Raw genomic sequence first — 20482 nt, forward strand, 5'->3', positions numbered from 1 at the left:
GCATACTCGGAGAAGCTGGTTGACTGCGACATACCTTATGTAGACAAGGCAATGCGGGCATATTAGTGGCGTTGCATGTTTGGCTAATCAAATGGAGGTGCACATGTTGTAGATCGTGAGACAAGGCCACAATAGTCAGGGGTGATGTCACACATATAGGAGTTTGTGGTGGCGTTGTCAAAGATGGCTTGATCGGTGGCAAAACATATCAACCGTGTACGTTAGAGCAACCGATTCGATGTGTGAAGGCATCCCTTGTGCGGCTTGTCCGGCCTTGCTCCATGGATGTTGGCGAGGAAACAGTGAGTGCAACGCCAGTAGCGATGTCGAAGTATAGGCGCATCAGGGTGATGAACAGTGGTAAGAACCAATCATCAGAAAAAGACTCTTATGAGCCAATCAATCTAAGCACGAACGAATCTAGATACGGTTTGCGGAAACCCCCTGCCGAGATCACGAAGATCGGTCTGTGTGGTCAGCGCATCCTGGAAGTTGTGGTTGAGCTAGGTCTATAATCTTGCACCCGACATGATGAAAGAGGATGAGAAATTCAACGTGGATTGTGTTGAGTGACGAGCAGTTCATAGAGAGTACAATGAGGGTGCAAGAAGTCTCATAGAGATGAAGGCCAAGATGAACTATAAATCCCATACTATTACATACAAACATATGCCAATGCACTACACAATGGAAGTTTCGTATTCACTGTCTAGTTTGAACTGATTTTTTCAGTCAATAGGCAACATATCCTTCTACCAAATACAAATACAAGGACATGCCAACAGACTTTCATGAAGAGAAAAAATCTTAGGATGTTTTTGTGCAAAAGCTCTCTGGCTCCAAGAAATGGTATTAACATTTTTTATATGGATCCCCGCAAACAGAGCATCGATATGGTTGATTTTAATATCTTTAACTCTAGAAAATTCAATGTATGGTCTAAGAGCTGGTCTAATATTATATTCATTCACTAGTCCAGGGGCATTCTTTTTCAGTCCACAGGTTATTATTCATATAAGGGTGTACCCAGGTCTTAATTGACCGAGACTTATCCAAGTCTTTCTGTACGAGTCTTCATGCAAGATCAACGAAATATAGTGTTGACTGAGGCATAACAAAATCTCAGTGACTTAGCAAAACTATTCACATAACTCGTATGTTTTCTGCGATAGCCTGTTTTCCTGCCACACTCATGTAAGTTCTTGTGTGTGCTTTCTCCATCTGTTTCTCGCTCATATTATCCAACGAGGCAGCCAACACTCCGTCTTGCCCTCGCCGGACACGTCTTTGATACGATTCCCTTTTTCGTTTCTCCCTGCTCTCATACGCTTCGCATTCATCTTTCCAGCAAAGCCTCAGCTTACAGACAAGCACCTCGCTGGCGTGAAGTGCCCATTCTAGCATGGCACCGTATTCTCCTCCTCCCAAACGCTACCCACAGGAACCGGCAACCAACAAATACATCCAGACAGAAACGTTTCAACCAGCGCATCAGCGGCAGCCGCTACGTGCTCCCGGTCCGCCGGGTTAGCTTGTCCAACTTTGCATGCCTCCCTCGAAGACGTGAACGGGATGTGTCACGTTTGGCTCCTGCAACTCCGCCGTCGCTTTCGGTTACGTGGGAAACGGGGACTAGTCCGGGTCAAAATTAGCGCTGTCTAGACGCTGTGGAGCTGGACGGAGCTGACGACGAACAGACCAACAAACACGTCGCCGCCACGCTGCCTCGATTTGGCCGCTGCTACTAGTTACCAGTGTTATCCATGAAGCCAGCAAGCAGACGCATGAAATACTAGTATGAAATTATTAATTGTTACATTGACAGCTGAAACTATTAGCACAACAGAATGTCCCCAACGGACAGGATGCGGTCTCGTTTCCAGTCAAACATCAGCAGCACATGACATGATCCCCAGTGTCGGGGTCTAGGAAAGCAGGGTATTTACCTATATTCTACCTCCAGCACTGGCGCTGCTCAAGCTGTGCACAACGACGGAGATCCTACATACATACTAGAACTCGTTGACACTTGACAGGCAGGAAGGGAAGGCTGGCAGCTGCAAGCTCTTCACGGCTGCTCGGCAATTCTTCCGTCCTCGCTTCAGGGCTCGCATGCCAAGGCCTGCACACAACACTTGGGGATCAGAAACCGAAGGGAACTGGTTTTTCTGCAGCATGAAGCAACTATACACAGCAATATGCATCTCCTCTAGTGCAAGCATCTCTTTGTAGGTGATTAGACGATTTATTATGTTGGCCGAGGATGGCAAGTTTAGTTGACAAGCATAACAAATCTGCCCCAGTTCAGTTTTTTGCCAGGATTTGCCGTGCTTGCTAGGCCTCCTTTGGTTCGTAGGATAGGAATAGAAAATTCATAGGAAGTGAGATGACATGCATATCAATACCTGCGGGAAAAGATATGTCATTTGATGCATAGGATAAGAATTTTTTCCATTGAGTCTAGGCTAATGTTATTTTTCCTTTCAAATGGGAAGGATTGATCCCTATCCTACATAGGATAGGAATCCATTCCTGCAAACCAAAGGGCTCCAAAGGAATTTTTCACAGTACAAAATTACTATATCCTTCAGAATTCCTACAAAATTCCTGTAAACCAAAGGAGGCCAAAATTTGCCATCCTCACCACAAGATAAATTGCCATAAAAATAAAACGTTCGTTTTGCCATGACCTCTCAGGGAACATCAGCACATTAACATTCCTCTACATACTAATGAGTGCAAGTTAAATACATAAACACCTACTAAGCATTGGTGCATAATTACGCACTGATCTTTCAAAATACGCACCAATGATCCTACAACCAAAAAATGGCTGATTTATTTTGCTAGGCACTTTATGCTATTATTAGGGACAGTCATTTCCTGTCGGAGCGCCAACTTAAGGTATAACACAAATAAAAGCTTCTGGGCAAAAACAAACTGAAATTACCCTACAGTAAACAGCAGAGTTTGATGATGATGAATGATCAGTATGCCGTACTTCTCTTACCTAGAGTTTATTTAAGCTGCTCCTTTGCATCCACAACCGCAGCTTCCTCTTTAGGCACGACATCTACAACAGGCTCGTACAGGTACCACTCCTTCCTTTTCCTGATACACAAAACAGAAATGCACAAGACAGTGTGATCAAAACCAAACTGTACACGTCGGGACTATATAAAAGGCTTTTTATTATAGCAGATCTTACCGAATGACGCTTCCTTTGCTCCCAAAATACTTGAACATGTCCACTGCGTTGTTCATGGCTTTACTGCAAAAACATGGGCACACCATTTTTAAAATAATAACAAATACAACATCTAAAAAGGGGATGTGGCATAATTTGAAAAGGTTTGCCACGCCTGTAGTTCCCCTAAAAACTAAAGATTCAAAAAAAAAATTAACATCAGTAGACACTTGCACGAACCTATTAGAAGCAAATTCTGGTGCTCGCCTTTTCTTCGACATTTTAGCTTCTCTCATAGCAGAAACAGTCTGACTAGCAATCTGCCAAGTTCATGCCGTCTATTTTAGTTATGTTGGCTAAAAAATGACCTTATCCAATAACCGGTGAAAGCCAAACTTTGCATGTATTTATTTGAAAAAAGAACCAACAAAGGAATTTCATGAAATTGTAAAGACTAAATAGAAGGGGAAGTACATCTAACCTCATAAAGTTGCTCACGGATGCAAACAGCTATTGCAGGCTGCACATCAATTAGCATGATTTTATCAGTGCAAAACAATTTTTCTGAAATACTACACACCATATATTCATAGAGAATGATACACCAATAAGAAATGACCATTTAATAATAAATAATCCCTCCGTCCAGAAATACTTGTCATAGGAATGGATGTATCTAGATGTATTTTAGTTCGAGATACATCCATTTCTATCCATTTTTGTGACAAGTAATTCCGGACAGAGGGAGTAGGTATCATGCATTGAATAACACTACTTAATAAAGGTTACAATTGAAGTTGATAGTGGTGCAAACTGCTGTCGAATCCTAGAAAAGGACATGCAAATCCAAATCTTTAGGACAGATAAATTAAATTCAACAAAGCTTCAGAACCAATAGAAATAATGAAGGTTATAAAGGAAATGTTTACAAGATTCTTCCAAACGCAGATTAGAAGAATCGGGCTGTGTACATCAATATCTAAAAATCTTGTACGCAAGTTGGCACAGCGTTTTCAATCAATCTAGCTCAATTTGTTAGTATTCTTAGGTTTAAATGGAAATTTCAAGTTCCATGCATATAAATTACAACAATGTTAGGTGGCAAAAGTTTGCTACATAGCGATCAGGTGGCTTTCTTTTGTAAACAATCAAACCAAAAAAGGCAACCCCCACGTGACCAGGTCCCCTATTTGCTCGGGAGTCGTCCCTCCTCCCTCTCTAGAAAGGGGCAAGAAACCTGCTGCCCCCACCCCCCCCCCCCCTTCCCTCCTTCCTCGCAGGTATCCCTACGCCGCCACATGAAAAAATGAGGCAACAAGAAAACAACACTGTAGCAGATCCAAGGTGCTGCAGCAACAAAAGGGAACAGAACAAGAGAAGTGGAGTGCACAAAGCACACGGAAAGCGCATCACAAAGCACCAAGTCTGTTGATTCAATTGCCAAACAAGGCCAGGAGGTTGCCTTCTACGAAGAGGATAACAGGCACTAACATGATATCGCATGCAGTTTTCAAGGAGAACTCGAGGCAACTACTTATTAACAGAAGCAGCTCCAAAGATCTGGGCGAAAAAATTACTACAGACTGGCGTTTCTTGAAAAAATCTGAGGCAAATCAGCAGGGATACAAACCGCAAAGAAAAGTATCTCACCATGCTCCAAAAAAAAAACACTCCTGCACTTTCCCACTGTTGCAGCGCACTCTGTATTTTCCCCTCCAGAGCAGTGCCTCATTGGAGGACCACCCTCTGCATTGATGCTCCCATGCAGCGCATCAAACAAACACTCTTCCTGCAAAACGCCAGTCTCGTCGTGCATGTGTGTTCCAGCTCGCCATGCCACCCCCACCGATCTCCACCAAGGCTGAGTAACGGCCATGCCGTCGATCTCCCTCTGCCACAGCCCCTCTCACCTGCCCCCCTGCCTCCTCAACCCCGTTGATGAGTAGAAAATATGGGAGATGAACCCCAAAGCTGAGGAAGGAGAGGATGAGAAGAAAAAAGAGGAAGTGGAAGAAATTTCTTGGGAGAGATTGAAGAAGACAAACGGTCGAGGTTGCACTATATCGGTGCCCCACAGTCCCTCCCCCTGCCCCACTTGTCGGTGCTCACCCACACACAGTGATGAAGCGACGCACGATCTAATGGCTGTGGCGCGGACACTAGTAGAACACGAATCGCGCGCATGCTGGTATAAATTAATGATATGTCTATTGATGCAAATACTACTGGTACGAAACTGAAGATTAAGAGAAGTCAAAACTACAGTTGCATCTCTGTGTAGCTCGGTTATTAAAAAGAAATAAGACAGTTGATCCATATTTGGCGAGGGATTTAGGAGTAGCCTAAATGTGTATATAACGCCTGGGCCACAAAGAAAACTGACATCCTTAACATGATGCATCAATTGCCTATTTTGTTTGATCATATTAAAATAAGTGTTTCAACTAAAAACATAGAAAGCTCTCAAGAATTAAAGGATTGTTACCCCAACTTCAGGATCTGTAATGTTCAAATCATCACATAACGTCCTTGCAAATTCCTCAGGATCACTTTCAAGGTTGCCTATATCCTGGTATATTAAAGTTGATGTGAAACCGAGTTAAAAATAGTAATGTTGTCGAACAGCCTGATAAAGGAAACAGTTTACATAAATAATTATCGACAAACGTATACGTACCCACAAGAACTGATCTCTAACTATCGTATTGTTCACTCGGAGGTCAATCTGCACATACCATTCATGTCGATTCAAACGAAATGGCACCGAAACAGTCCACATGTCTGCAGTTATAAAGAAAAAAACTAACCTTGAGGGGCATAATCTTCTCCTTGACCTGCATCTCCTGCCCCTCGTAGGAACGGAACTCTGCCAATTGCCCCTTTGTGGCGCAAACACATACACACACACAAATAATCCACACAACCAGTAGTAAGCCACAGAGCTGTACAATTGCAGGATAGCAATACAAACTAATATGTTCTGCTCCTACATGCTATGCAAAATGAACCACAAAGATGAAGCAAGCTGAGAAAGAAGGGTGGAGGTACCTGGATGGAGTGGAGCATCTGAGGGACAAAGGTGGCCGGAAGCTTGAGCTCCTTGGCCGTCCTCTTGGCGAAGGTGATGACCTCCGAGTCGGGATCTGCACGGCGCAGGAAAGACCGGACCATCAAGAACCGACCAACCTGACCGAAAAGAACAAGCGACGGAAGGGGAGGCGGCACCGTACCGCGGGGGTTCCAGGTGAAGGCGTCCCTGTAGCGCTGGCCGTCCACCTCGATGTCGACGCGTATCGGCACCAGGTTGTCCCTCGTCGGCCTGCCCGGCACAGCAGCGCGGTTAGCTCCTCCCCCATCCCCCGACAGATCCAAGGTTCCTCAGAGAGAGAGAGAGAGAGAGAGAGAGAGAGAGAGAGAGAGAGTAGGTACATGCGGAACTTCACAGTGGAGGAGCGCGGGGCGCCGAGGCTCACCGTCTTCATCGCCGTCCGGGCGGTCCGTCCGTCGCCGCCGTTCGGGTGGGGGTTTCGGCTGTCCTCTTTTGCCTGCGCCGCCGTGGACGGGGCTAATTCGGATTTCAGAGCCCAAGTCTAACGTGGACTTTAATGTGCGCGAGATCTACTCGGGCGAGACTGGGCCGGCCCGTTTTTCTTCGTTTGCTTTTCGCGACCAACCGTTCGCTCGTTCCTTCGAACATTCGTTATTGTCGTGATCGGTTCGCTCCGATCTTTTCTTTATTACTACTAATCGTGCATAATCTTAGAAAAAAGGTTTACAACACACGAAAGATTAACATGAAATACGTGTAATCTTAGAAAAAATGTTTGCAGCACACGAAAGATTATCATGAGATAGTAGAATACTTAGTTTTGAACAACACATAGCCATATAAGTTACATGTTGAGAGAAAATACAAATTACTAAGCTGGTAGTACATAATTTATTTCCACACCTTTGGCTAGTGAGCACTCTATCATACAAGGGGAAAACAGAGAAAATTTAGTGACATGCATGTTGCTTCTTGCTTGTACACATAAATCATAGTTCCTCGGAATGTTCAACAGCAGCTTTTTTGTTAACATGTAACACAATCTTAGGATTGTTACGAGTGTTTTTTGAAATGAGGATCATTGTATTTTATGCTCATCAAAGTGCCGTTGAAGTCACGGCCATCAGCAAACAGATTAAACTTATCTGTGTCTCGGTCAGATCTAGAGTGTCACATGTATCCACAGGGTAGACATATCGTCTGTTGAATGCCGTGACAATAGGTCAAGTTGACGGTAATCGCATTGGCTCCAATAAAGATATCCCTGGGGCAGAGGTCCAGGCTTACAACGATGAAATCCCCATTAAGTTAGGTCAACTTGACGGTGATCGCATTGGCTCCCTTGGCAATGTCCTTACTGAACTACTGCAACATGAAGATTCTTGTTCTGGGGATTCGAGAAGACTGACCAATAGTAGTAAGTTGTTGCTACTGAAAGAAAACATAGCCAGGGAGCTTGAAAAGACTGAGCTTGAGATTGATTCATTGGAATGTGAACTTAAATCAGTGAGTAATGAATCCGGAAACAAGGCTCTTGAAGATGCAGAAAACCCTTCACCTTCTAGCGGGACATCAAAAGTTCTAGCCAAGCCTGAGATATGTGGAACATCATCTTCCCCTAAAGAACTAGGGGTGCTCTCTCCTTGCAAGCTTTCTGTGGAGCAGGAAGCTGATGCCAATGGTGTAGACTTGATGGATGTTGTTACAGCTCCTGTTCACAGTGTAACAGCAGTCTCATCGGCAGAGAGTGTCGCATGTCCTGGAGTTGTTGCTGAAGCTGAAGTTGCTGTAGCTGCAGGATAGGAAGCATGGCGCCATTCCATGAATCAACAGGGGATGTGAACCAGGGAGAATGGTGGTAGTGGCAGTGGGGCGGCAGAGCCATCTCAAACACTTGGACCATCAGGAATACCAACCTGCTTAATTTAACTTGCGTGCAATTGAAGCAATAATTGTGCGTATTATAATCGGCACTGGAGATGGGACATACCCTTCAAGTTCATTAGAAATAATACGAGAATTGCTAATATCAAACGATCAGCATCCGTCCACGACAACCATCCAGAAACAGATAGGAACCATGGTAATATCTAGATCACTGCCAATGCTACTGTCCGGGCCGGCCACCGTTTGGAGTTTTTAGAGAAAAAGAGAAGGAGGAGCAGAGAAAAAGGTCATGCATCCATCCATCCTCGCACCCAAGGCGCACACCCATCCATCGCTTCGCCAAGCCGGCCACAACTCGGTGTATATGACCGCCGCCTTGCTCCGAGTCCGTCGGGTTTGCCGCTGCTGACTCGCCTCGCACACCCCGAGACGCCATGCTGGCTCTGCATGTCTTGCCTTCGCTTTCGCTGCACCCCGCCTTGCTCTGAGTCCGCCTCGAGCCACTGCGATACGCCCGCCTCCGTTGCCCAAGCTCCAAGCTGGCATGGCTCCGCAACCCAAACATCACATCTTTCTGGCACAAACTGTAAGTGCGAGATCGAGTTTTTACCTTCATTCTGTGGTCGGCATGTGCGTCCAATATCTCCTGTCATCGATGGCAGTTATGACCAGAGCTTTGGAGGATAGCGCCATACAAACCCTACCTTTGCTCTTCTCTAGCCAAAATTCCTGCAATTACAAAGCACACAAAATATAAGCCATTTAGCACTAAAAATAGTCCTAGCCCCTGAAGATAAAAAAGGGAACCAAGATAGTTTTCGGTGCTGAAATTGTTTCAAATTTCAGAGAATAATTAAATCAGGCATTCAGGCTCCAATTTGTGACGTATTGTTGCACTAATTAACTCTGAAACGACTCAGATGTCAATATTTGGCTAGGATAAACAGATATGTGGATTAAGACATCAGACTCGGTAAATAACAATGATTCAAGCACAAAACTAATTGGCCAAAATCATATAGACAAGCTCATGAGGGGTCTTGTTTGCGTTGCCAAAAAAATTCATAGACAAGCACATGGAAAGGGACCTATATTTATGTAGAAGAATATCTGACCTTGGTGCCGTCGTCGAAAGAGACAGGCCTGGAGAGCCTCGCGTAGATCTCCTTGGTGCCGGCCCGGTGGCGCCGGCGCCTGCCCTCCTCGCCCCCGCCCTCTACGTACCGATGAGGTGGCGGTAGTTCTCCGACAGCTTGGCCTCCCACACGAAGTCTGCCCCTCGCGGCGCCGCGGAACGCGTGGTTGAGCCGCGCGAGGCGGCATATCTCCGGCGCGTCGAGCCGGAGCAGCACCTGCGTTGCCCAAGCTCCAAGCTGGCATGGCTCCGTCGGGCACGTCCAAGCTGCCTGCCGGCTCGTTGCACCTCCGCCTTGCGTCGCCTGCTTATTCCTTGGCCGGCTCCCCGCACCTCCGTCTCGCCTCCTTCGGCCCCGGTCGGCTAGGCCCTGCACCTCCGCCTCGCCTACTTTCACCTAGAGCCGGACTCAGTTCACCCCGCTTGCCAATCCGCCGACGACAGCGGGGATGGATGCGCGGGGCGGGCGCAGGGGCCGGCGGCGGCGGGGATGGATGCGCGGGGCGGGCGCAGGGGCCGGCGGCGGCGGGGATGGATGCGCGGGGCGGGCGCAGGGGCCGGCGGCGGCGGGGATGGATGCGCGGGGCGAGCGCAGGGGCCGGCGGCGGCCGGGATGGATGCGCGGGGCGGGCGCAGGGGCCGGCGGCGGCGGGGATGGATGCGCGGGGCGAGCGCAGGGGCCGGCGGCGGCCGGGATGGATGCGCGGGGCGGGCGCAGGGGCCGGCGGCAGCGGGGATGGATGCGCGGGGTAGATGTTTTTCCCTGACTATAGGAACATCATCCAATGAATAGAAGGCAAAACTTTGTTATTCAATAAGTTACATTGTAGGGACCATGTGTGAACTATAGAACAAATAAAAACTGGAGTGAACAAAAAAGAAACTAATCTCAAGGAATTTCTCTTAAGCAAAGAATTCAAGATAGACATAGGGAATGATACCGAGGCAACGGAAATGTCTTTAGGTAATAGATTAATTGCTTGATATGTAATAACACACCTCCAGGTCAGTGAAACATCACTAATCACATCAGCGTTAAACAAGAACAAGGAGACTTAATTAGGGCTTATATGAGATACGAGACTGAACCTTGGCGATCAGCTCCGCCTTAGAGTCTTCCCACTCCTTCAAGTAGCCTCTAATCCGCTCGTTCCGGACAATAGCACCTGATACAGGCTCGCCGGTCAGAGGACAGACAAGTCCCTTCTTCTCAAACCAATCCTTGAGGAACTGTTGGTCAAACGTCTAAAACAAATTCAAACATACCCATCATTAGTTCACTATACTTAAAATCAAGAGTTTTATATATTGTATGCAGCTAAAAATTTTAGTGAGCACTAAGATAATTACCTTCCCCGCGGCAATTGTCACCGGGTCAATCATAACTTGGCCACACAGTGGACAGGTAAGATATTCTGAAATATCAGAATCCCTGGTACGCTGCTCTGCAAGCTTCCTATCCCTCAGGTTATCCATTGCAAGCATGAATAGGGGAGTAGGCCTGCGCCCGCCCGCTTGCTGACTATCACGCAGCCCTCTGAAATGACTACGTGCGGCAAACTTCTCTTGCTGACGCAACCCTCGCAATTTTCTCACAACTCTTACATCACTCCATTCTCTTTTTGGGGTCAAATGAGAACCATCTCCGCAGAATTCAAAGTATAAAGGGCACGGAGTTCCCTACATGGGTTTTGATCAAACAGATACGATTCCTTAGTAAGTTGGATTACAAGTTTATAAGCTACCAGCTTCTCTTAAGCAAAGAATTCAAGATAGACATAGGGAATGATACTAAATGAAAACAAAACACCAGATAATGCAAGTTTGAGTCACTGAGATTGATGAAATTTGAACCCAATAAATTCAATTCCAGAATACAAATAAATTGTAGGATCTTATTAACAGAGGTCAATAGATGGTTTTAGTCTTTTAAGGATAGTAGATGAAAGGGTGCCTCTGTTAACACATTAGATCATACTACCAGCCCTGTAGACCTAAACATAATTCCAGTGTGCACTATTTGTAAGTTGTAAGGTGAGGCAATAACCCATTCAGATAATTGGTTCACGTGAAATCACCATAGGTATAAATTAACAATTTGCAGGTATTACTAATGTGAACAAATATCATTTATGGCACATAATCATATATAGGAATTGCCATGTTATTAACACAGCAAAAAGAAGCAGATATAGGGTGCTGCAGTTTATAGCTCACCAAAGGTCCAGCAACCTCCTCCATCTTCTCTTTGTCATATAGCTGCTCCACCAAAGCAAGAGCAAACTCGATTGCTGTTCCTGGACCCTGGCTCGTCACCACATTTCTATCCACCACCACCCCGGAGTTCACAGGGATCACTTCAGAAGTGAACTTCTCCATGAATGACGGGTAGCAAGTCGCCTGAGGTAACAAAGCACGACAGCAATTTGTGAATACAATTCATCTTTCCACCAAGACCACCCTCACGACAGTCAATTGATCATAAAACGCTGACGAATTATTCACCTTTAAACCTTTGAGCATGCCCCAATGGGCCAATGTCACCGCGGGCGCAGCGCAAATGGCGTCGTAGAGTTCCCCCTTCTCTGCATACATCTTGACCATCTTCTTGAGCACTTTACAGTCTCTGAGATTAGTTGATCCCGGCATCCTGCCCTACACCGAATTAAGCAGCAATACCAAATGATCAGGCCATGTGTGTCAACATCTTTGGGGTTGCAGCGAGCGCGAACGCCAATGGAACAGTTAGGCAGGCAGAGTAGGCGGTTGTTGATTGATTCAGGGAAAAGAAAAAGGCTGATTTGGTCGAAGCCTTGATTGTGGTCGGAGAGGGGAGTGGTGGACGCCCCGGCAGTGCGATGAGGTCGAAGGCCTCGCCTTCGAGGTCGGCGACGCGGGCGTCGGCGACGAGCTTGACCCCGTAGGCGGCCTCCACGAGGAGGCCCTCGTCCCCGGCCGGCGCCCGCGGGTGCGCGACGCGAGCGGGGGCGGGGCCAAACGGGCAGCGGCGCCGTGTGCGCGAGGCGAGCGGGGGCGGGGCCGAGCGGGGGCGGGGCCGAGCGGGCGGCGGCGCCGGGTGCGCGAGGCGAGCGGGGGCGGGGCCGAACGGGCGGCGGCGCCGTGTGCGCGAGGCGAGCGGGGGCGGGGCCGAACGGGCGGCGGCGCCGTGTGCGCGAGCCGAGCGGGGGCGGGGCCGAGCGGGTGCGCGAGGCGAGCGGGCGGCAGCGCCGGGTGCGCGAGGCGAGCGGGGGCGGGGCAGAGCGGGCGGTTCCAGAACATGCACGTGGGGGTGGGTTTCGTGAGCGATCGAATTAGAGTGATCGGTTTCGTTAACGAAAGATTAGTTTCGTTAATGACGTTTTTAACCCTTGATAATATATCAGACGGTCCAGATCTGTAGTTGGATCTGCCCTCTCGTGCTTTTAATAGTACAGACTAGTACACGCACGTGTATGCCAATATATACTAATCAAACATAACATAATACAAAAAAATTGATATCATATTAACCACAACAGTGCTCATCTAAAAATAATTATTTTGAAAAATTAATTTGCATACTTCATAATTTGAATTTTTCATCTATGAAAGCTAAATTTACTGAAATCATCATCATTCTACAAGCGGCAAGCGTGCACACAAGTATTATGATTTTTTGCATCATTCTGTAGGTAGTTCGCTTCCTTCTCATAGAAAGTTTGAGCATACCACCATTGACCTACCAATGTGAATTGAATGTCATGTACTGTTGTGCTAGTTAGGTCCTTAAACAGGTCTCTCCCGCTATAAACCGAGATGCAACAAAGTGATATAGTCAAGCTGATAGAAATATTAGTCTCAAAATCAGGAAAAAGATATTAGTCAAGGTCACGATGCCGTCGGACGGTATCATCAAGCTCCTTCCTGCTCTTATTAACCCAAATGACAACTAAAAAAATAACAAACAATATGGTACAGTAAAGAGAAAATTGCTTGTCAAACAGATGAATGACTTATTTCTCATCACATGGAATTACAGGATATCTGAGGCGATCAAATCTCTTTCTAGCTTATACGTACCATTTACTTTTTTATGAAAATCCAAGGCAATGTATAAAGTAGTGACAACTAACCGATCTTGGCAACACTGATAGCTTAAATGTGTGTCTCAATGTATGGAAGTTCTTACGCTAAAAAAACACCTAGCAAACTGCATGCAAAGCAGTCAATGGTGTCGCCACTCAACCAGTTGCACTTCCAACATGAATTATAACTACCTGATCTAGCCATGCAGATCGATTCATAGGGACTTTATTTTCTCTGTGAATGTGCGTTTGAGCACTAAAAACTATAAAAAGGTACACAAGCATGTGTGAAATAATTGGGAGATATTCTTAAGGCCTTGTTCGGTTCTTTTAGAATTGAAGGGGTTTGGAGGAAATTGGAAGGGATTAAATCCCCTACAAGTCAAATTCCACCTCAATCCCCTCCAATCCTCTCAAATCCCCTTCAATCCCCTCCTTGGTGGGATTAACCGAACAAACCCTAAAAAAAATATAAATTATAAATTGTGCGCAACTAACAACAATGACTAAAATTTAGAGTTTCTAAATACATCTAAGCTTATAAGTTACTTTACATTTTTTCACACACACTCAAAATTCAAATAAGAATTTTGAGTGTTAAACAATTCCTTATTCTGCAAATAGGAAGTAAACAAAATCATACAATGCCATAAATACATGCATATTAGTAACATATATGTCTCTGGCACTGTGCACAATATAATATATAATACTGAACATGGTGCAAAGTTGCAGTGACCCAACAAGCAACACTTAACGTTTTATTAGTTCTGAAGCACAAATGCTCCTCCCCAAAGGACTGCTCCATGACTTCACCTTGAACAGTTACCCGAAGTGATCCATGGATTGTCTCTGGAGGTTGTGACAATATAGCAAGATGAGTAGGACCCCCGCCTCTTCCAACAGTTCCTCCTCGTTCGTGGAACATAGTCAACTTAACCCCAAACACCTTCGCAACCTTAATAAGCTCCTCTTGAGCTTTGTACAGTTGCCAGCCAGCAGAGAAACGGCCAGCATCCTTCCCAGAATCTGAATAACCAATCATTACTTCTTGTTTACCATTGATGTTGTTTCTGTACCACTCAACGGAGAAACGTCGTGCGAGAGCTGCTGGTGCAGCTTCCAGGTTTGCTAGTTTTTCAAACAACGGCACAACTCTCAGTAGCGTCTTCACATGACATTCGCGCTGCACAAGCTTGTTCCAAGAATTGACTATCTCAAGTTCAGCATGACTAAAAGAGATCACAAGTATAGATGATTTTTTTACATTAGCATATGTGTCTTATGTGATGATGGAGTAGTGACTCCTTGAACAGATTGTTAACAAATTAAGAGGGATACAACCAACATATTCACTTGTTCTCTCAAGCCATTAACAATGCAATTTTTTCAGTCAAATAATATATGGTAAATCCGGACACATGTAGAAAATCTAAGGAACTGGACATGCATAAACTGGATTAAGTGGACGTGGTGATATGTCCCTGACAGTTCATGGAGAGAAATATTATGATGTATTCCACTTAATCCTGACTAACAAGCTGAAAATACATAACTTGTCAAATCCATGTCAGCATGAGGTGCTATACCGCTAATTACCCCAGTGAACCACACCATACCCAAAGTCCTTTCACAACAACTACTTGACCTAGCAAAACAAAAAATACGGAAGAAAAGATGCCAAGTGTGATGGTCACAAACTCACATTTATTCCAATTTGGACAAAGATGCATAGATCAAGTGTAATTATACACCTGCAGATTTTGTAAATCTTCTCTTGATATACTATAGCAGCGCTACCATGTGCCATCTTACAAAAAAAAGGTGTAAGCACACCCAATGAAGAATATGAGGGCATTGGCTGATGGGTTGACCGCTTGATCACCAAAAATCCCCTGTGCTGCAAGAATTGACAACAACAACATGCTTCATATATACCTTCATGCATAAGAAAGAATACATATGCTCATTACTTCGAAGCGATCAATTTCCTGATCCCTAGTTCTTATTGAGAGCTATGTGGGAAAATGGATCTGAAAAGGAATAAAAAGAGCACATCGAATTGTGAGGCAGCTGCTCCGCCGTGAACCCGTGCTGGCTTGAGCCCATGTACGCCGTCGGGGGCCGCTTGTGTTCATCTCGCCCGTCGCCTTCTTTCACAGGAGGGCTCACAAATCCATGTCTTGCACCGCAGCTCCTCCCGCAACCATGCCGCAGCGCGTCGCACCGATGTCCCTCATGCACCTACAAAAGTGACTCACCAAACACAAAACTTATATCTCAGACCAAAAACACACTTGAGATCACCAGCATGATGAGGCACATCACGGCAGTGGCCCTGCTGGAGTTGACCTCCAAATTGACCCAGCCATGGATCCTGATGGCGCCCATCTGTGTGGCATCCCGGCGAGCATGCTGCACTCACACACTACGGAGCGCATATTTCTCATCCTCGACCTCCCGACACTGCCTCCAGGCTCCAGCCCTCCACCATTGCAACTCGCATACCTCTCCTCTTCCTCATCAACTTCTGTCGAAGCTTGGACGACCCCGACCTCCCCACCGTGACATTGGGCTACGGCCGGTCATACCACCATGGCTGCATCGTGGGCATGACGGACGCGGGCATGGCGAAAGGTCCGTTGGTGGGGAAGCGCAAAAGTAATATGTAGGAGGAGAGGAGGCGCGAGAGTGGTCACTGGAGAGGTGAGACGTAACACCTTAGTTTCTGCACCAAATATAGAACAACATCGAGTCAGGGAAACAAAACAATAAGAGCAGAGTTAGGACGTAGATGCAAAATCAGCTTCCCATATGGTCCAATTCCCATAGAACTGCCAAAGCTACACCCATCGTCCTGAATAATATAAGTTTTGTATGCTCATATATTCATGGATTAAGGAATACGGCAATACCATAGAAAATTAAAATGGAGGACAGTGCAAATGATTTTCTTAGTTTGATAGTTTAGAAGAAAAAAACAGTCGGCGGGTTACACAAGAGTGTCCCCATGTCCCAGCTGACCCTTCTGCTAGAAATAACAGTAGTGTTAAGTAAGACACATAACAAAAATTAAGCATCGACTCATACCTCATTTCGACCCGACGAGAAACAACGACTGTCAGAACTGAAAGCAAGACTGTAGCAAGCCCCTGGCAAAATACAGGAATCCATTAGAAAAATCGATATGACCATAACTCAATTTTACTACATGACAACATTCAAGAAACGCGATGACAATCCAGTAATACTTCCGCGCATAAACTGGGCGACTTTCCATGCCTCCTTATATTAGATGAAGAAATACAATGGAGTAAAGTAAGGACGCTGAAACGGATGTCCAAACCCACGAGCCACGAGAGGGCACAACCGTGTTGGGGACATCAGGTTGCAGGCGCTTACATGTATAGGAGTCCCTGCTTCCAATGTTGCAGGTACTTGAACACTGGAAAAATACCATCACTCACTTTAGAATATAGCTGGCACCCGGCGACTGATTAGGCACCGATGCAAACGAAAATCCTAGTCCCGTCTAGGAACACGACCAGGAAAAGTAACAAATCACCCCGGAAGATAAAGCTGGTGCTTGACATGGCCTATGGCATATGTATCTTCAGCTCCCATGTTCGTCAGAGACATGTCTCCATAATTTTCCATGTCTGAAAATATATGAGGTGATCATCAATTCTCAAAGAGGAAAAGTGAAACTACACATCATGAGAGGAGAGAAAAAACTAAACTTCCCTAAAAAACGAACACCCAATATTACGTCAAGACAGGAGTACTGCCCCGATTCCTTCATTTGATTTTCATAATTCTCCATAATTTTCCTTGATTTGTCGTGGACTCTTTTACCACTCCGATCCATATTAATTGTCGCTTATCTAGTAGGAAGTTGGTATATGCATCAGAGGGACAAAGGGAGTACTTCTTATTATTAAAATTTTCTAACTCTGACTTAGCATATTCATATAAAAAAAGTAAGGGTCGATCAAGAACACACTGTTCTAGATTCCACTTCACACTTACTTTCAGTTGTCGAGCATTAGGCAGTAATTGTTCCAGAGACCAAGTCGGTATGTTGCACAAGTAAACAAGAGGACGCAATGATCATCATGACAATAGTGACAACACAATAGAAAAAAATAAGAGCACATGCTTGTAAACGTCAAGTGGTTGTTGATGTGTGGCATCCAACAACAGCGATAGCCATGGAGGAGGATCTTATCTGTTCTACGGCAAAGAAGAAAAGCCCCAGCAATCTGAAACCCAGCCCACTGGCTACAGAATGCCTACAATCTCTCAACCATAGAACGGTGAAAGCGTGCATTTGTGGAGATCAAAACAAATTGCAGCCAACGGAATGGTTAGAAGCATATGATGGAACGAGTGAATCACCTGGCTGGGAGAGCGCAAGATTACTTCCCCAATTCCAGTTCTGCTTCAGATTGACTTCCTCTTGATCACGGCTTTCACTTTATCTGCCTCCCTGATTTCCTGTCAATTTTTCTTTAATGGCTTGCCGATGCCGGCAAACTTGGCACCAATGGACCCCAATGCCTATAGTGTTGTGCCTGCAGCAATGGGAAGCCCGGCACCGTCAGCTGCAGAAACCTCAGATGGCCTTTTGAGAGTCCACCCACCTTCTATAACAGCAAAGATATTGTCACATCCATGAGCTTAACAGGTTTAATATCGGACAAATAAGTGAAATTAAGAAGAGCGCTGTTGCAGCGCTACAGCGGTAGGCTGCAAGAGCATCACAGTTATTTTTCATACTACCAAATAAACCAAAAAATCTTTAAAAGAAAGTTGAACAGCAGGGTGAAGCAGTTCCATACCTTTAACTCAGAGTCATCTACTCCAATATAAACAAGTTTTCGTTGTCTTTCTTCCTTTTTCCCAAACGTAAAATTTGTAAAATCTACAACATGTGGGATGACACGACATAAGCATTGCCGCCGAAAAAATTGGGGGGAAATTTGAATAGGCTGAATAATAGATCCCCTAACGTCCTGAGTCTGTGTGGCAGAAAAGAGAACAGTTTGCCTATTCTGCATAACAATTCCAGGATCTTTCATTAGAAAACAGAATTTAGTATTGGTGATGGCTATAGAAAAACAAACGACATTTATAGAATAACAAACTGTAATTAGTTCCCGCTTAATTCGATTTAGAGAATAACAAACGACATTTATATCCACTGGAGTTTATATGTATCATCTGAGTTTTTCGTGAAGCCTGATAAGAAAATATAGTGACTATGGGTAATATGAAGAAATATGTTTCACTTGCTCCATCAAAAATGGGAATAGAAAATTACAAAACTTGCATGAAGAGACCTACTACTCGGCCAATGAGTACCAAATCTTCCAGATCCCAGGAATGGCTATACATCATCAGTCACGCCAACCTGCTGATGGTTCAAAAAACGCAAGCAAGCAAATCTTAGTGATAGCTACAAGATTAGAAAATAAATTCAAATAGAACCGATGAACTTGTAGCATCATCATATGGGGATTATAAAGAACAATTCGCTCATGTAAGATCATTGAAACCAGTATAAGGCAAATTCTTACAATAGATGGCCATTCCAAAGTTTATATGGATAAAAGTGGACATGCCTTGCATTGGGACTTACAGCATCACAAGCGCCCTAGTCGTCATCGGGACATAAAACCTTCTCCCGCCTGCTCGGTCGCCATGGGCAATAAGCCAACAAGGGCTAGCGTTGGCGATGCTTCATGAACAGAGAGATGTTCCCCTGCAATAGAGAAGAGAGGGAGCTTCAGGAACAAAGCACCAACTCGAAAAGTCCAAATCAAAAACCAGAGAGAGAGAGAGGGAGAGAGAAGTGCCGGAGAAGGCACCTTTTCCATGGCGTTGACACACGCAGCATGAATATGACTATGTTTACTTCTTTCTGGAAAGCCACTTAAATCGTGCTCTGTGTTTTGGTTTACAAATTTCTCATGATTATGTATGGCTTAATGTTTATACCTGTTGATTTCAAGGGTCTTCTGAACATATCGGTTCTTGATCTTGCATATGCATGCATCTATTGAAGATAAATAAGGCTAATTAGTCTGCCCCTGCTCATTTTGCGTTGCAGAGATGAAAGTTGTCATGGAATTATCCAAGAAAATGCGGCTTGATATCTCTGCTGCTGCTGCTGAGCCTGCTATACCATCAGACATACCCGCAGTTAGAGATGTCAAGAACAAACCTGCAGGGAAAGTTCCATCTGGAAAAAAGAATCACGTGCCCAAGATAGGCCAGGATACAGGCGATAAGGTACCACTCAAGCCTGTAAGCTCGCATACTCCTGCCGTGGGGATTCATTGAGAAGCCAATCCAAGTGAGACGGCAAATCATGGCAACCAGCTGCTGGGCGGGCGCCGGCGCTTGCAAGGGTCTTGTGTCGTTGGTTGATCTCCCATGAGCTGGAATTTTCTCATGTGGCCTGGAGGTAAAGCAGTCTACTATGGCTTGACCAAACCAGAGTGGTTGGCTCGTCAAGCTGCAGAGTGAAATCTCACTCTCGCGGAGAATCTAACCTGTAGTTCGATCATCTTCACATCAGAATTACCAAGGATTCTCTTGTACACTCTGTTTAATATGACAATTTCTTGAGTCTACAGGACAAAGAATTACCTAGGGCGTGATGTGGGAGTCCACCACTAGACGCAGCCCTCGCGACGCCATCCCCATCATGGATGTCCATCGCATCCGACGCTCCTCGTCGGCACAGCCACGGGCAACCTCCCGTGGGATCCTCCGGAGTCCAGAAGATGCATGGTGAGGTGGGTGAGGGATGGAAGCACAGTCGAGGAGATGCGCCGGCGACGTCCGGTGGCGGACTGCGATGGCGAACGATGGTGGCGGCGTGGTAGGGAGGTGGAGGGGTTGGCGGCGGGGCTCCGGCGGGCCCGGGGCGCGTGCGGCGCGGGGCGAGCGGAGCGACGACGGCCATGCACGGGGCGAGCGGATCGGCGGCGGCCATGCGCGGGGCTAGCGGGGCGGGGCATCGACAAAGGGGGGCGTCAGCGAGCGGGGCGAGCGGAGCGGCGGCGGCCGTGCGCGGGACGAGCGAGACGAGCGGGGCGGGGGCGAGCGGGCCAGAGGGGGCTTGCGGGAGCAGTTCGCGGCCGATCGTGGCC

At 46.0% G+C, this 20482-nt stretch overlaps 3 protein-coding genes and 1 pseudogene across 23 annotated transcripts; all 4 read right to left on the reverse strand.

The window, feature by feature from the left end:
* Positions 1-1778: 1778 nt before the first annotated feature.
* LOC123423952 (chromatin structure-remodeling complex protein BSH) lies at positions 1779-6804 on the reverse strand. Its single transcript, XM_045107922.1, has 11 exons — positions 6617-6804; positions 6418-6506; positions 6236-6330; positions 5995-6066; positions 5865-5912; positions 5673-5756; positions 3669-3707; positions 3428-3507; positions 3209-3271; positions 3011-3111; positions 1779-2122 (listed from the first exon to the last, which is right to left on the reverse strand). The coding sequence occupies exons 1-10, from the start codon at positions 6667-6669 to the stop codon at positions 3018-3020; spliced, it is 717 nt and encodes a 238-aa protein (XP_044963857.1). The 5' UTR covers positions 6670-6804; the 3' UTR covers positions 1779-2122; positions 3011-3017.
* Positions 6805-8176: 1372 nt separating this feature from the next.
* On the reverse strand, positions 8177-10095 carry LOC123396604 (annotated as a pseudogene).
* A 47-nt stretch (positions 10096-10142) lies between these two features.
* LOC123423968 (U-box domain-containing protein 11-like) lies at positions 10143-11652 on the reverse strand. Its single transcript, XM_045107923.1, has 3 exons — positions 11476-11652; positions 10609-10938; positions 10143-10503 (listed from the first exon to the last, which is right to left on the reverse strand). The coding sequence occupies exons 1-3, from the start codon at positions 11635-11637 to the stop codon at positions 10318-10320; spliced, it is 678 nt and encodes a 225-aa protein (XP_044963858.1). The 5' UTR covers positions 11638-11652; the 3' UTR covers positions 10143-10317.
* Positions 11653-13950: 2298 nt separating this feature from the next.
* Positions 13951-20482, reverse strand: LOC123423984 (phosphoenolpyruvate carboxylase, housekeeping isozyme-like). 21 transcript variants are annotated; one of them, XM_045107941.1, is made up of 12 exons: positions 19977-20243; positions 19621-19879; positions 19323-19500; positions 18964-19086; positions 18669-18738; positions 18164-18376; positions 17721-17968; positions 16725-16981; positions 16413-16474; positions 15379-16050; positions 15028-15222; positions 13951-14517 (listed from the first exon to the last, which is right to left on the reverse strand). In XM_045107941.1, exons 11-12 carry the CDS (start codon positions 15178-15180, stop codon positions 13987-13989), a joined length of 684 nt encoding a protein of 227 aa, XP_044963876.1. In that variant the 5' UTR covers positions 15181-15222; positions 15379-16050; positions 16413-16474; positions 16725-16981; positions 17721-17968; positions 18164-18376; positions 18669-18738; positions 18964-19086; positions 19323-19500; positions 19621-19879; positions 19977-20243; the 3' UTR covers positions 13951-13986. The 21 variants fall into 21 exon arrangements, 18 of the variants coding, with proteins under 18 accessions (XP_044963876.1, XP_044963877.1, XP_044963874.1 ...); XM_045107942.1 differs by having other exon boundaries at positions 15028-16050; positions 18646-18738; positions 19621-19894; positions 19977-20482; XM_045107939.1 differs by having other exon boundaries at positions 15028-16050; positions 18164-18371; positions 18669-18735.

This window comes from Hordeum vulgare, chromosome 1H (assembly GCF_904849725.1).
Source record: "Hordeum vulgare subsp. vulgare chromosome 1H, MorexV3_pseudomolecules_assembly, whole genome shotgun sequence".
NCBI lineage: Eukaryota > Viridiplantae > Streptophyta > Magnoliopsida > Poales > Poaceae > Hordeum > Hordeum vulgare.

Excerpts from the sequence above, each read along its gene's own strand:
- LOC123423968 (XM_045107923.1), bottom strand. The coding sequence starts at position 11,637 with ATGGAGAAGTTCACTTCTGAAGTGATCCCTGTGAACTCCGGGGTGGTG. Across the intron at positions 10,939-11,475 it reads AGGAGGTTGCTGGACCTTTG|GGAACTCCGTGCCCTTTATA; the intron begins GTGAGCTATAAA and ends AAACCCATGTAG. Across the intron at positions 10,504-10,608 it reads TGACAATTGCCGCGGGGAAG|ACGTTTGACCAACAGTTCCT; the intron begins GTAATTATCTTA and ends AATTTGTTTTAG.
- LOC123423952 (XM_045107922.1), bottom strand. The coding sequence starts at position 6,669 with ATGAAGACGGTGAGCCTCGGCGCCCCGCGCTCCTCCACTGTGAAGTTC. Across the intron at positions 5,913-5,994 it reads AGAAGATTATGCCCCTCAAG|ATTGACCTCCGAGTGAACAA; the intron begins GTTAGTTTTTTT and ends TGGTATGTGCAG. Across the intron at positions 3,272-3,427 it reads CCAGAATTTGCTTCTAATAG|TAAAGCCATGAACAACGCAG; the intron begins GTTCGTGCAAGT and ends ATGTTTTTGCAG.
- LOC123423984 (XM_045107942.1), bottom strand. The coding sequence starts at position 15,270 with ATGCATGAAGGTATATATGAAGCATGTTGTTGTTGTCAATTCTTGCAG. Across the intron at positions 14,518-15,027 it reads TTGTCCAAATTGGAATAAAT|CTTGTGCAGCGCGAATGTCA; the intron begins GTGAGTTTGTGA and ends TCTTGGAACAAG.